This window comes from Carcharodon carcharias, chromosome 9 (genome assembly GCF_017639515.1).
Source record: "Carcharodon carcharias isolate sCarCar2 chromosome 9, sCarCar2.pri, whole genome shotgun sequence".
Classification (NCBI taxonomy): domain Eukaryota; kingdom Metazoa; phylum Chordata; class Chondrichthyes; order Lamniformes; family Lamnidae; genus Carcharodon; species Carcharodon carcharias.
The window spans coordinates 126,989,644-127,004,171 of NC_054475.1; the positions used below are offsets into that span (position 1 = coordinate 126,989,644).

General features: G+C 42.1%; 1 protein-coding gene across 1 annotated transcript in view; it reads left to right on the forward strand.

The window, feature by feature from the left end:
• The window catches only part of si:ch211-26b3.4 (connector enhancer of kinase suppressor of ras 2), a 748,930-nt gene that overhangs the window by 720,054 nt on the left and 14,348 nt on the right, over positions 1-14,528 (forward strand). The window contains exon 22 of the mRNA XM_041195459.1: positions 9,589-9,788. Coding sequence (XP_041051393.1) covers positions 9,589-9,788 — 200 coding nt within the window. The remainder of the gene's footprint in view (positions 1-9,588; positions 9,789-14,528) is intronic.

Here is a 14,528-nt window from a genome sequence, read left to right on the forward strand (position 1 = left end):
TGAGCCCGGAGACGAAGACGGCGGAAGAAGAGTTCAGTATCATGCCGAGCCCATAAATTCATTGAGGTGAGGGCGTAAGGGTATGAAACCAAGTCCTTTGCTGAGCACTGAACGTTCAGCATCCTCTCACCCATTCTAACCTGTCTCTCTCTGAACTTACTGCACTCCATTCTCTCAGGTCCAACCCTGACAATGTCATCAAACCCGCTGACAAGGGTGCTGCTGTTGTTGTCTGGCGCACTGACCTCTACCTCGCGGAAGCTGAGCGTCAACTCGCAGACACTTCCTCCTACCTCTCCCTGGACCATGACCCCACCACTGAACATCAAGCCATTGTTTCCAGGACTGTCACTGACCTCATCTCCTCTGGGGATCTCCCTCCCACAGCTTCCAACCTGATAGTCGCCCAACCTCGGACGGCCCGCTTCTATCTCCTACCCAAAATCCACAAACAGAACTGCCCCGGTAGACCGATCGTCTCAGCTTGCTCCTGCCCCACAGAACTCATTTCTCGTTATCTTGACTCCCTTCTCTCTCCCCTTGTCCAGTCCCTTCCCACCTACATCCGTGATTCCTCTGACACCTTACGTCACATCAACAATTTCCAGTTCCCTGGCCCCAACCCCTTCCTCTTCACCATGGACGTCCAATCCCTCTACACCTCCATCCCCCACCAGGATGGTCTGAGGGCCCTTAGCTTCTTCCTCGAACAGAGGCCCGAACAATCCCCATCCACCACCACTCTCCTCCGTCTGGCTGAACTTGTTCTCACGCTGAACAATTTCTCCTTCAACTCCTCTCACTTCCTCCAAATAAAAGGTGTGGCTATGGGTACCCACATGGGCCCCAGCTAAGCCTGTCTCTTTATGGGGTATGTGGAACATTCCTTGTTGCAGTCCTACTCCGGCCCCCTTCCACAACTCTTTCTCCAGTACATCGATGATTACTTCGGTGCCGCTTCATGCTCTCGTCGGGACTTGGAAAAATTTATTAATTTTGCTTCCAATCTCCACCCCTCCATCATTTTCACGTGGTCCATCTCTGACACTTCCCTTCCCTTCCTTGACCTCTCTGTCTCAATCTCTGGTGATAGACTGTCCACCAATATCCATTACAAACCCACCGACTCCCACAGCTATCTCGACTACAGCTCCTCACACCCCGCTTCCTGTAAGGACTCCATCCCATTCTCTGAGTTCCTTCGCCTCCGTCGCATCTGTTCCGATGATGCTACCTTCAAAAACAGTTCCTCTGACATGTCCTCCTTCTTCCTTAACCAAGGTTTTCCACCCACGGTCGTTGACAGGGCCCTCAACCGTGTCCGGCCCATCTCCCGCGCATCCGCCCTCACGCCTTCTCCTCCCTCCCAGAAACATGATAGGGTCCCCCTTGTCCTCACTTATCACCCCACCAGCCTCCGCATTCAAAGGATCATCCTCCGCCATTTTCGCCAACTCCAGCATGATGCCACCACCAAACACATCTTCCCTTCACCCCCTTATCGGCATTCCGTAGGGATCGCTCCCTCCGGGACACCCTGGTCCACTCCTCCATCACCCCCTACTCCTCAACCCCCTCCTATGGCACCACCCCATGCCCACGCAAAAGATGCAACACCTGCCCCTTCACTTCCTCTCTCCTCACCGTCCAAGGACCCAAGCACTCCTTTCAAGTGAAGCAGCATTTCACTTGCATTTCCCCCAACTTAGTCTACTGCATTCGTTGCTCCCAATGTGGTCTCCTCTACATTGGAGAGACCAAACGTAAACTGGGTGACCGCTTTGCAGAACACCTGCGGTCTGTCCGCAAGAATGACCCAAACCTCCCTGTCGCTTGCCATTTTAACACTCCACCCTGCTCTCTTGCCCACATGTCTGTCCTTGGCTTGCTGCATTGTTCCAGTGAAGCCCAACGCAAACTGGAGGAACAACACCTCATCTTCCGACTAGGGACTTTACAGCCTTCCGGACTGAATATTGAATTCAACAACTTTAGGTCGTGAGCTCCCTCCCCCATCCCCACCCCCTTTCTGTTTCCCCCTTCCTTTTTTGTTCCAATAAACTATAAAGATTTTCCTTTTCCCACCTATTTCCATTATTTAAAAAAAATTTTAAAAAACCCCACTAGAGCTATACCTTGAGTGCCCTACCATCCATTCTTAATTAGCACGTTCGTTTAGATAATATCACCAACTTTAACTTTAACACCTATGTGTTCTATTGTACTATTGTCGTTGACATCTTTTGGTGATCTGCTTCTATCACTGCTTGTTTGTTCCTACAACCACACCACCCCCCTCCACCTCTCTGTCTCTCTATCTCTCCGCCCCCCACACACACACCTTAAACCAGCTTATATTTCAACTCTTTCTTGGACTCGAACTCAAGTTCTGTCGAAGGGTCATGAGGACTCGAAACGTCAACTCTTTTCTTCTCCGCCGATGCTGCCAGACCTGCTGAGTTTTTCCAGGTAATTCTGTTTTGGTCTAGAATTAATGTCTTATCCAAGCGGTAGCATTGGAGTGCCCTCCTCAGTATTGTACTGAAGTATCAGCCTTGATTGTGTGCTGAAGTCTCTAGGTCTATTGCTTAAACCCTTGGTCTCCTGTCTCAGAGGACACCATCACTCAGCCAAGGCAGACATTAGAAAGAACTCAACAATCAGCAAAAACCAAATCAAGAGGGAGCTCCTAAATTTTTGTCACATATGACATCCATTTTGTATTCCATAGCTTATCACTGAGTACTTGGTTTATACAGACAGGCAACCTTTCTGTCTCAGAAATTGAGACAAACTCTTTAAAATTAAGAGATATTGTATAAAAATCTTGAGTTACTTTTTTTTTCAAAAATAAACCAGTGTAGGCTGGCACCACATCTTTGGTGGCTTATTTAATCTCTAACAGGTAAAGGTTCTTTACCAAAACTATATTACTGCTTCAGTAAATGCTTTATAAGAAAATATTAAAATTCCTACTTGTTATCTCCGTATATGATAAAGAACAATCTGTCCTCCCACCACAGTTACTATTGGCTGCCTTCTTATAGGACGAAACCTATCCCAATTTGACAAATTAATGCATTAAAAATACATTTTTCTTGTGTAGAGTAACTAGTATTACCTTCAAATTTGAGGTATTCAAAATATGATAGTAGCAGTTAAGCAAATGCAAACATGTGAATAGTAACTGGCAGATTAAGAATCTCATCCAACCTGCCTCACACAAGTGCCGAACTTAATAGATCACCATGTATGTGTATGCTCATCACCTATAAAATAGAGGAGGTCTTGTGGCTCAGTAGGTATTTCCCCTACTTCTGAGCCAGAAGTCCAGGGTTCAAATCACACTACAGGACTTGTTGGCCATGGAAGGAATGTTCATGATGTGGCTTGACAGATGATTGGCCTGCTAATTCTTCCAACCCTTACCCACTATTCTCCAAAGGGGATGTGTGTGAAGATACAAAACAGACCAGTAAAACATGATGGTTTCAATGATTAGTCTTAAGCATTATTTTCATTTACAATATCTTGAAATAATTTGGTGTAACAAACAGTCCAATATGATGATAGATACTGAGTGTACAGTACAGCTGTGCTGCTCTTTTAGTACCAATAGACAACAATTTGCCATTCAACTCCTCAAATACAGAGGTATCTCAAAGTGTTTCACATTGAGAATGTAAAACAGTGAATGTTAAGCAGGAGGGGAATATTTAAAAATAAAGACTAGGAAAAGAAAAGCACAAAAGAAGAAAAGTGCTTTTGGGAGGTTTTTTTTTAAAGCAAAGAGGGCGGTGAGACAGAATAGCGAGGGAGGTACTGGCCTATAGCATTGGCTACATGAAGGGCTATCATAAAGTGAAGAAGTGAAAAACAGTAAGAAGCTTGGTGTTAGAGAAGTGGAGAGGGCGTTGCAGGAATTTGAAAATTAGGCCAAAACTTTAAGTCAACTCCTAGGATTTCCACTCTGCCCAAGAGAGAGAGATGCAACGTGAGCGCTTCAGCCTCTCCCCCCTCCTCGCCCCCACCCACCCACCCCCTACCAAACACAAGGCCTTCAGACATTCTGTCCATGGGATACTTAACACTTTAAAAGTGAGTGTCATTTTGTCGGAAGCCATCGGAGACTGAGTGCAACATAAAACAAAGCCAGCAGCAGTTTTGGGATCTTGCAGAGCCTGCTCTCTGGCTGTAACCAATCAGGAGAGTGAGAGTCAGTAACCCAGTTCCAACCTCTGTGAGCAAATATCCACATCAGAGACCTCTCATGAGATCATGAATAAGGCTGAACTTGACTAAGAAATTGTGTCTCTGGCAATTAATTCACAAGATTTGGCATATCTGTAGCATATAATTTACTGGGTACTTTAGTAGGTCCAGTGCGCTGCCTCTCACCTTACTTCAGAAATGAATTACATCCAATCGTAAAACCCCTTTAGTAACAATGAAAAATGTTGACTTTTGGTCAGGACAGCAAGTGACCTATAGGACCTGGATGAAATTTACCTCTAGAACAAATATGTAGAAACAAGGTCGATATTTATTCACATGATTCAACCACTGCATGTAATCCAAAGCAGCCATTATACAGAGCTGTACAACAGTTCAGGTTTTAAACAAAGCTTGAAAACTCTGACCCCATCACATTTGTTCTAAGGATTCGACCTCCCACACTGGTGTTTCTGAGATATCTTCTTTTTCCCTCAAATGTGGATTCACCCCCCCCAACATTGTGTTTGACATGGCCCTCAACCATGTCTGCTCTCATCCCTTCCCTGTCTTCCCAGGACCACAGTAGTGTTCCAGATGAAGCAGTGATTTACTTGTACTTCTCTCAATTTAGTCTACTGTATTCACATCTCACAGTGCGGTCTTCTCTACAATGGGGAGACCAAACACATTGGGTGACTGCTTTGAGAAACACCTTTGCTTAGTCCACAAGCATGACCTTGAGCCTCAGGTGGCTTGTCATTTAATTCTCCACCTTGCTCTCATGCTGACATCTCTGACCTTGGTCTGCTGCACTGTACCAGTGAAGCTCAATGTAAGCTTGAGAAATGGCACCACAGCCTTCTGGATTCAACACTGAGTTCAACAATTTCAGACTGTAAATGCATCACTCTGATTTTGTTTCTCTTTCTTTGCATGTTTTGGTTTTTCTCTTATTTTTGTTTTCTGACTGCACACTTTTTACTTGCCCTAGACACATCTTTTGTTTCATTGTTTCTTTTCTTTCCCCTTTGGCTCTCTCTCCTGTCTTCGACCCTATCAAAGACCTTCCTTTTGTCCTTGTCCCATGCTCTCTATACTCAAAACCTATTAAGTCTCTAACGTTTCCCAGTTCTAATGAAAGGTCATCAACATGAAATATTGGGATGGAGTTTCATGAAGTGGGGGAGACTCAGTGGAGGGGTGAAAATAGTGGCCAGGACAAGATTCCTGATCCCATTCCCAAATTTCCTATTTTCAGGAATGTCTTTTAAGGGTGTGTGCTGGTTTGGGTTGCAAACCCACACCCTGCACTCTTGGCCTGGCTAGCTCAATTTCAGGATAGGCATACCCAGAGGGAAAAACAGTAAAAACTGGGAAATAAGAATACTGGTCTGAACTGGTCTTATATACCTTAAAATGGAACACCAATAAAAATTGGGAAAGAGTACTGGTTTGAACTGTTTTTTCCTTCTGGGTATCCTAGTCCTTGCAATTTTCATGCAGTCAGACCAGCTGTTCAAAGAGTCATGGTTCACAGCCGCTCAGAAGTGGCATGAACCATTGTCTGCATGAAGGAACCTTTTGAAAGCTAAGTTCAAACCTTTCTTCTGCATGCCAAGATATTCCCCCTGCCCCCCAACCATCCCCTATGGCCTCTCATGCCTCCATGGCAAGGTATTCATTCATTAATAACTTTCTACATATTAATGTATTAACTAATGACGCCAAGCCTCATTATGCTTTCTTGGCTGAGAGGCCAGACATCCATTAAAGTGCTGAAACACCTGAGCCCCAGGGAAAGCATTAGCTGATTGACAGCTCCGGCTCTCTGATCTAATCTGTTAATTTCAAAATATTTATTTACACAAGATAAAGAGGCTTCAAGTGTTTGCATTTTCAGCTATTGATCCTTTAAAGGGTCTGGATGATTGATATTTTAGTAGCCTGTAGTAAAGAGGAGTTATTTTTTAAGAAAGTGGAATGTTATCAGTGAATTACTTTTTAAAGTTTTTTTTTTAAAACACCCTATTGTCACTATAGGGTTCATTGGTTCTATGCAGTGTACAGTGGGTGAATGGGCTTAGAAATGCCATAGCTTGGCATAGGAGCATGAGGGACCAAAGGAGGTGCATGGGGCGGGGGAGTTCAAACCTCAAATAGAGGCATGAGGAGTCATATTGGTTGTTTGGGGGGTACACCTTGGAATGAGGACATGAGGGACCATAGGACATAGGTGGGGAGCATGAGGTGGCAAGGATTGGGCATGGGGAATGTGTTAGCGGTGAGGGGTTGTGAGAGGTGAGGACTAGAGGGCCTTAATTTTTTTCATCATGACTAGGACGACGTCCCACAACACTGATGCAGGACTTTTAAATAGTCTGCCTTCATAGCTGGCAGGCCCTGTGGCTGCCTCCAAACTCTTTCCTGGGTTGGCTGATACCACTGCAGCCCCCATCTGCCCCTGCACCATGACAGTCCTGCCTTTTGTGGCACTTTCTCCCAAGGTATGCCGGACTAGGAATTTTCCTGATTCCCGCTACCAACATTGAGGATGAAAATTCAGCCTGCTAACTCTGTTTCTCTCTCCACAGATGCTGCCTGATCTGCTAAGTATTTCTGGAATTTTCTATCTATGCATTGAAAATTCATGGGTTTTTTTTGATTGAATTTTACACTCTTGGCACAGCCAGGCAATCAAACCAGGGAAAAGTTAAATCAGACAGGTGATCAGATCACATCAGTTTCCCACCCAGTGGAATGGGTTAAATTGACCCTTGAATATATTTTATTGTCACTTCACTGAAGGACCATCTTAATTGTAGCTGAAGAATTATGGCTCAGCAAACTAATATTTTTTTCCTTTTAGTCAGTTATGTTATGGCAGTAACTCAACTTTCCAGCAGAGAGAGGTAAAACCATGGCATAAGGCTCAATGTAACTGCATTGAGCTGGTGCAGGGTTCCACTTTGATTATTTATGACCATAGAAATCCCAGACAGTGGGAAGTGAAAGTGGAATAGTTAATGAATACCAAATTCAATTGGATTTACCAGAATGCTGTTCTGAGTGGAATCATGGGGAGTGATCCCCAAATTACTGGTAATAATCTCAGAAACCCTTTTGAAAAGAAAGGGGCAATGATGCATCGGGGTCTATTTTATAGGATAGAGCTCACTGTGCTTGACGAAGGGGGCAGATCAATTGGTTCACCCCGATTGACGTCCTGATCCTTCAATGGTTCAAATAAAATCAGGAGGAATGAGAATCAGGCACAGTGTCCTTCATACTCAATCCACTTTTGCACCAAGTGAGGATCCCTGCCCCGGAGCTTGAACCCTTGTGATTGACCTCACTTGGCCTCTGTGAAACAATGACCCAGATCATCGTGTGTATCCTGCGAATAAATCATCCTTTTAATTCATGTCATTGTGGAGATGTTACATCTGAAGTTTGTCAGTTTCTCTACCTTTTCCCCCACAGAATCTAGTCAATTTACTAAATTTGGAATCACAAAGGAAACAAAAATACATCTTTTAATTGCATTCATTCTAAATTTACCAATCCATGGCAGCCTAGTGTTGAATTTCTATTGATAATGTTTGTGTGTGAGTGAATAAGGCTTTAATTTGCTTTACTCGCTCTAAAACAGTAATTCCTTCCAGCAACATCACCAGTGTGCTTTGTTTAAAGAAACTAAAACAGTGCATGTAAATAGTGTGCATTGCTAATACCACAGTTTAATTAATCAGTCATTAATAACCTGCAACTGTTGGTCAGTGAAAGAACGAGTGTTGCCCCTCCTACTTTAAAAATCCCCTGTTCCCTGTTTCAGGCCGATCAGCAAGGCCGCAGTCACATGACGTAAATAATGTCATCTTGTGAGATTACATTGTTTATGTCTGAAAACAGTGGAAACAGCACAAGAATGGAGAATTTGTAAGGTAAGAGGGAGCAGTGACCGATTCATAATTGTTAAAATGGTTTTATTTGGTCCACTTTATTTATATTGTAATCTTGAAAGACGCCTGATTCACCCTATTTAATTTTCTTTTCTTACAAGTTATATATTTGATTTGCAATTTTGCAAATATTTTTGTAACAATTATAGATAACGTAAAATGTGCCAAATGGATTGTAAATGGAAACGTGCATTTAAAATACAAGGAATCGATTCATCTAAGACACCCCATAATAATATAGACACAGATTAGATGTCTTTTCATTGCCAATTGTGAATGCGCTATCATTGCTGTTAGAGGAATTACGTTTTAGTATTAGTGGGTTAGTTCGAGACCAACTGACGTGACGCTGTAATAATGAGTAAGAACATCATGATGACTGATGGCAGTTAACAAACCTCCTATGCAGTCATTGCCTGACAAAACATGATTATTTATTTAAATAGTAGTTGCATGCACGGATTTCATTAAGCACAAAGCACTTAGCAGTCCAGAAGAGCGACTTTTGTTTTAATAGATGGTCATTAGCCATGTCTCTCTGCACACTGAAGTCTGTTGACAGATGTAAATTTATTCTGCTTTTCGTAAGCTAGTTTCAATATTGAGAATAGTCTCCAAGAGATTTTATTCAACCAAAGCATTGATTCAGCATGCAAAAAATTGTTTCCAAATCTTTTATATTATTGGATCAATAATATATACATATAAATTTTAATTTTTTATTCGATCTATTTATAATTTTATTATAAATTAATAAATCAAAGCTTGTAGTTTGCCTTGAACTGATCTGGAAGTGCTAGCTTCCCATTTTTGTGTTATACTGTGAATTCCTTGTTATATTAAGTGTAGCCTGAAATGATAATGATGTTTTATTCAAGAAATATGTTCGCAGCCCAAAGGCTGAATTGTACTATAACTTGCATCTTAAAATTCATATATAGACTAATCAAGTTAAAATGTTCATGTAATAACAAAAATAGACAAACAAATTCAGCAGGTACCGGGGAAGTGGTGGATGGGATATTAAGGAAGGAATATTTGAATTAAAATTATAAACCAATGCACCATTCCTACATAACAGACACTGAAGTGCATATAGAAATGAGGGAAGGTTGATTGGATTTAATTATTTCCACTTAAAGGACATCATTCACAGATCCAAACTATCTCAAGGAGCTCTAATTTTTTTTACACCAGCTTATTTGCTGCAATATTATATTAGGTTAATTTATAAAATCATTAGGATCCTAATCGCTTCCAAGAAACCTCACTTTGTAGAAACCTAAAAAAATCCACTCATATGTTGGTCGCAAGTGTTATTCCAAAATACAGGCAGATAGAAACGTGTATGTTTAAAGTCCAGTTTGGTCCGTGCGTGTGACGAGATTCAAACACCTGCAATATTCCCTTCCAGAAAGTACAGCAGAAGACAGAAGATCTACAGATGGGTTACAGGAGCTGTACAGGTCCCTGGAGCAGGCCAGTCTGTCTGCAATCGGAGAGCAGCGTCCTTCCACCAAACAAGAATTCAGAAGGTCATTTATAAAAAGATGTAACGATCCAGTTGTCAATGAAAAATTGCACCACATTAGGATGCTGAAGAGTACACTAAAGGTGAGAAGCAGCATCATTTACTTGTTCTAAATTTGAACTTGAGGAACAAGATGCCCACTATTAGAATACACACTTGACCTTTCCAAACTGCTGTGATCCTCAATTTTACATTAGAGAATGAGGTACCTGAAAATCCTGGCACTGATTGGAGCTTCAAGGGGGTGCAACACATTCACCAGGATGATACCGGGGTTTAGAAGGGTGAATTATGATGATGGTTGCATAAATTTGGCTTGTATTCCCGTGAGAATAGAAGATTGAGGATTGATCTATTTGAGATATTTAAAATGCTGAAAACATGAAGGTCGACACAGAAAAGCGTCCCTCTGGTGGGGGAATCAAGAGAAAATGCCCATCAGTGTAAATTTAGAACTCAGCCATTCAGAAATGAGATCAGGAAGCACTTTTTACACAATGGTTCATGGAAATCTGGTTCTTTCTACCTTCCCCTCAACCCCCGCAACCACTCCACTGTCCAGAAAAGACCGTGGATTATGTGTCAGTTGGTGCTTTCATGACTAAAATTGAGAGATTGTTTTTAGGCAACGGTGTCAAGGGATATGGAAGCAAGAAAACGGGCCTGAATTTTTCCCATGGTGGGTGGGAATGGGCAGGGACGGCCGCCTGCAATTGGCTCTGCACCGCCACTTTACGTGGGTGGGCCAATTAAGGCCCGCCCAACGTAATACATGAGTGCGCGAAAGAACGCTTCAATCTCCCTGAAGCACAGAGCTGCCTTGGAGATTGAAGCACTTGTGAAAAAAATAAGTACATGCAATAAAAATTTAATGAAACATGTCCCCTCATGTGACTGTGTCATATGAGATGGGACATGTTTTTATTTTTCAAAAGTGTTTTTATTCAATTTGTAAAGGTTTTACAAAACCTCATCCCGCTTGTGGATGAGGTTTCCAAAAAACATAAAGGCCCCTTGGCCTTTTCGCCTGCCTGCCAACTGTTAGGTTGGACGGGCAGCGTAAATTTGAAATGAATTAGTTCCTTAATGGCCTTAATAGGCCTTTTAATTATCGCCAGGCGTACAGCCAACTATGGCACGCGCCCACCAAACAAAACATCGCACATCATTTTATGTGTCGGCATGTTGGGCCCGCCCTCGTACGCCGACTGTAAAATCCTGGCCATGGAGTTGAGGTGCAGATCAGCATGATGTTGCTGAATGCCAGCTCCAGGGCTAAATGGCCTAGTCCTGTTCCAGGGAATGCTTAACTCATTTGCGCAACACTGTGCTATTTTAATGGAAGCACTAATCCATTTAAAATAATACCTCTACTAAACGTAGACAGAGAAACATCATATGGTTGTTGGCTGTAGTTTTACTAATACTGACAGAGGTCATTTCTAAACTTATGTTAACTTTGAAACCATTTTGAACCCATTATTTTTTAATCCCTCACACACCCACACCCTGCTTCCCCCTCCATCCACTTCCCCAAAGAGAGTGCTATATCATAGCTGGGAGAATAACAGGTAACAATTCTTTGGCCACTACCATTGTTGTGGTGTAATTGATGTGTTAAAGTTATAGATGCTTGTCCAGGAGTGACTAATCCAGAGATGACTCACCAAGGACTTTCCCATCCATTTCCCAGTCCATCTATTGCCTGTGGATGGGGTCTGGCACTCGTCCTGTGCCACTCATCACATGACTACTCAAGATTTATTTAGTTGCTGCACTTGCTTAGATGTGGAAGTCAGCAATTAGCTGAAGTAAACAGAGCAGGGTGATTTCTGATCCAATGGATGGTCTGTCCAGGCTCATCAATGGCAGCTACAGGGAAGCAACAGACAAAAGTTGATTGTCTGGCTAGAGCCTACTTCATAACTTGGATCAGGTTTTGTTTCTTGTGAGGAATCTGAGAATTCCCTCAAGTTTGTAACTGTACCATTTATGACTCTCAGATACTGTGCTGAAGAATCCACATTACCACAACTTCTAGCTTTCAATTTCTCCTATCTTCCAGGAGGATAGGAAATACCTCACAAGTAAATGATGGTAAGCTCAGTCATCTTGTTCGCAGTGGGGTGCCTCATTCAACAGTTTGGTCAATTGTAATAACCATCCCAGCAGTGATCAGCTAATTCATTCCTCAATGGATGTTGCACTTGTTAACTGAGGCATCTGGAGAGATCGGCACTGCAGATATAATGGGAATGGGCAAATATCAGTTTTGCAACCTGTGGCAGCAGTGGGGGATGCTTCAAGGATGGGATCTGAGTTGCATCTTTGGCTGAAGAATGCAACTTACCCATATCCCATCGCCCCACAGACTGGCTGATACTAGGTATCTTGGAACAGAGACCTCTCAGCTTGTGCAGCTTTGCACTTTGCATTCGAGTCACCTTGAGCCGGTTTGAGATTACTGGGAGACACTTTATCATGACATTTACTGGTTATCAGCAAGAGACACTCTCCCCTCAGTGCCCTATGTTAGTGTTTCTGTGAATTCAGTTTAGAATGGACTGAATGAGACAACTATCTGGCCCAACAGTCACCCGGTGTTGGTATGCATCATAACAGTTAAACAACAACAAAAGCAGTGACACAAAATGAAGATATTCCAAGAGGGCAAAATTGATTTTTTTTTAACTAGAAAAAATTCCTCCATCAAATTGTCCGATTTTCTCAGAAGGGAGAATCGATGGACTTAATAATAATTTGAATGTTCAGGCTCTGGTTCATTGAAAATCTGTTCTCAATTGGTGAATTTTTATTAGTTAACTTATTGAAAAGCAATGGCATATTTTTAAAAAGGTATTCAAAAGATATTCATTGTCAATATACTCTGAGGTATTGTGTGGAAGGGTCAGCTTGGCTCAGTTGATAACAGTGTAAATTCTGAGTCAGAGGGTTCAAGCCCCCCCTCCAGAGTCTTGAGCACGTACTCCTGTACAACACTTCACTGCAATACTGAGACTGTGCTGTATTTCTAAAGAGACATTAAACAGACGTTGTTGCTGCCAGTTCAGGTGGACATAAGAGATTCCATAGCACTATTCAGAGAAGGATCAGGAAAGTTCACTTAGTCTCTATGCAGGACTATATCTTACACAAATTGGCTGCTGCATTTCCCTATGTAACAACAGTGATTGCATTTCAAAAGTAATTTCTTTTGGGATATCCTTAGGAAGTGAAAGGCATTATATAAGTCCAAAGTCTTCCTTCTTCTTAATTTCTGAATAAATAATTATTGCTGTCATCCCTGGTATCTGCTTGAGTTCCACTGACATTCCTGGTATCTGACTGAATCCAGTACCATTCCAGGTATCTGACTAAGTCCAGCATCATTCCTGGTATTTGAGTCAGTCCAGCACCATTCCTGGATCTAAGTCCAGTATTGTTGCTGGTAATTGACTGAGTCCGGTACTGTTTCTGATTTCTGAATCCCATAACATTCCTGGTATCTGACTGAGTCCTAGTACGATCTGTTGTATCTGACTGAATTCCGATATACATAAATTGGTTTCTTGGTTCTGGATACAGAATATAACCCATGGCACTAGTCAAAGCAGAACAGGGAATTATCCTGCCATCCTGGGTAACATTCATCCCTCAACTGACACCTCCAGAGAGCAAATTAACTGATTATTAATTTCATTGTCGTTTGTGGGATTTTGCTGTGCAAAATGGAAGTTGCATTTGTCCTGGGGGACTTGTGTTCTGTTGGAGTTACAACCTTTGGGATGAGACATTAAACCTGTTTGCACAAACAATCTCATGGCACTGTTTGAAAAAGAAAAATAACAGTTCTCCCTGGTGTCTTGGTCAAAATTTATCCCCCAACCAACATCACTTAAAAAAAACAGATTATCAGATCACTATATCTTCGCTGTTTGTGGGAGCTTCCTGTGTGCAAATTGGTTGTCACACTTCCTACATTACAGCAGTGACTACACTTCTAATGTATTTTGAAAGCTTTTTGAGATGTCCTAAGGCTGTGAAGTGTGCTGTATAAATGCAAGTCTCTCTTCTTTCCATAGAACAAGACTTCACTTCAAAATAATTAGTTATGTGCAGTGCTTTGAAGTATTCCTGCGAGAAGTGACAAACATGTTGTGCAAGCCTTTCTTTCTTTTAGTTCTTAAATAAACTTTGCTTTGGAACAGTGCGAAAGCGTGAGACTAGGAGTGGGGATATAAACAGTGCGGAGAAGGTAAGAGTTCAGTTGGAGCAGCAGGGAAGAGCAAGACAAGGAACAGGAATATAAGGCAGCTATTCCATCAGGAGCCACTCAGAGCCTGCATTCAGAAAAAAGAAAATTGAGGTGTGACATCACAGAGAAGCATGTAACTGCTGGCTGGGTGCAGAAAGGAACACAGACTTGTGTGGGAGCAATTAAACTCTAGAGTGGATAAATAGAGAATGAGGCTCAGGGCCTTCACTTCACTTACCTTCAGGGAGTGGAGAGGAACCCAAACCTGCATGGGAGCAGCAAAAATTGGGGAGCATTGAGGAGCTGACTGTGTTTAAAAAAAAATGAAACAGTGATACCACAGGAAAACCGTAAAGTTAGTTGATTGGTGAGTAACTACTGTTAGGGAGTGTCTGTAAATAGCTGAAAATTAGAAAAACATTAAAAAAAAAATCCTTAAGAAATTAATTAAGAGACACAAGTAGAAGGGAAATAATAAGCTGGTGAATCTACTGATTAATTTTATTTTTAAATGGTGAGGTAATTGTTAAAAAGTAGGATTTATTGTATTACTAAGGTGTAAAGTAGT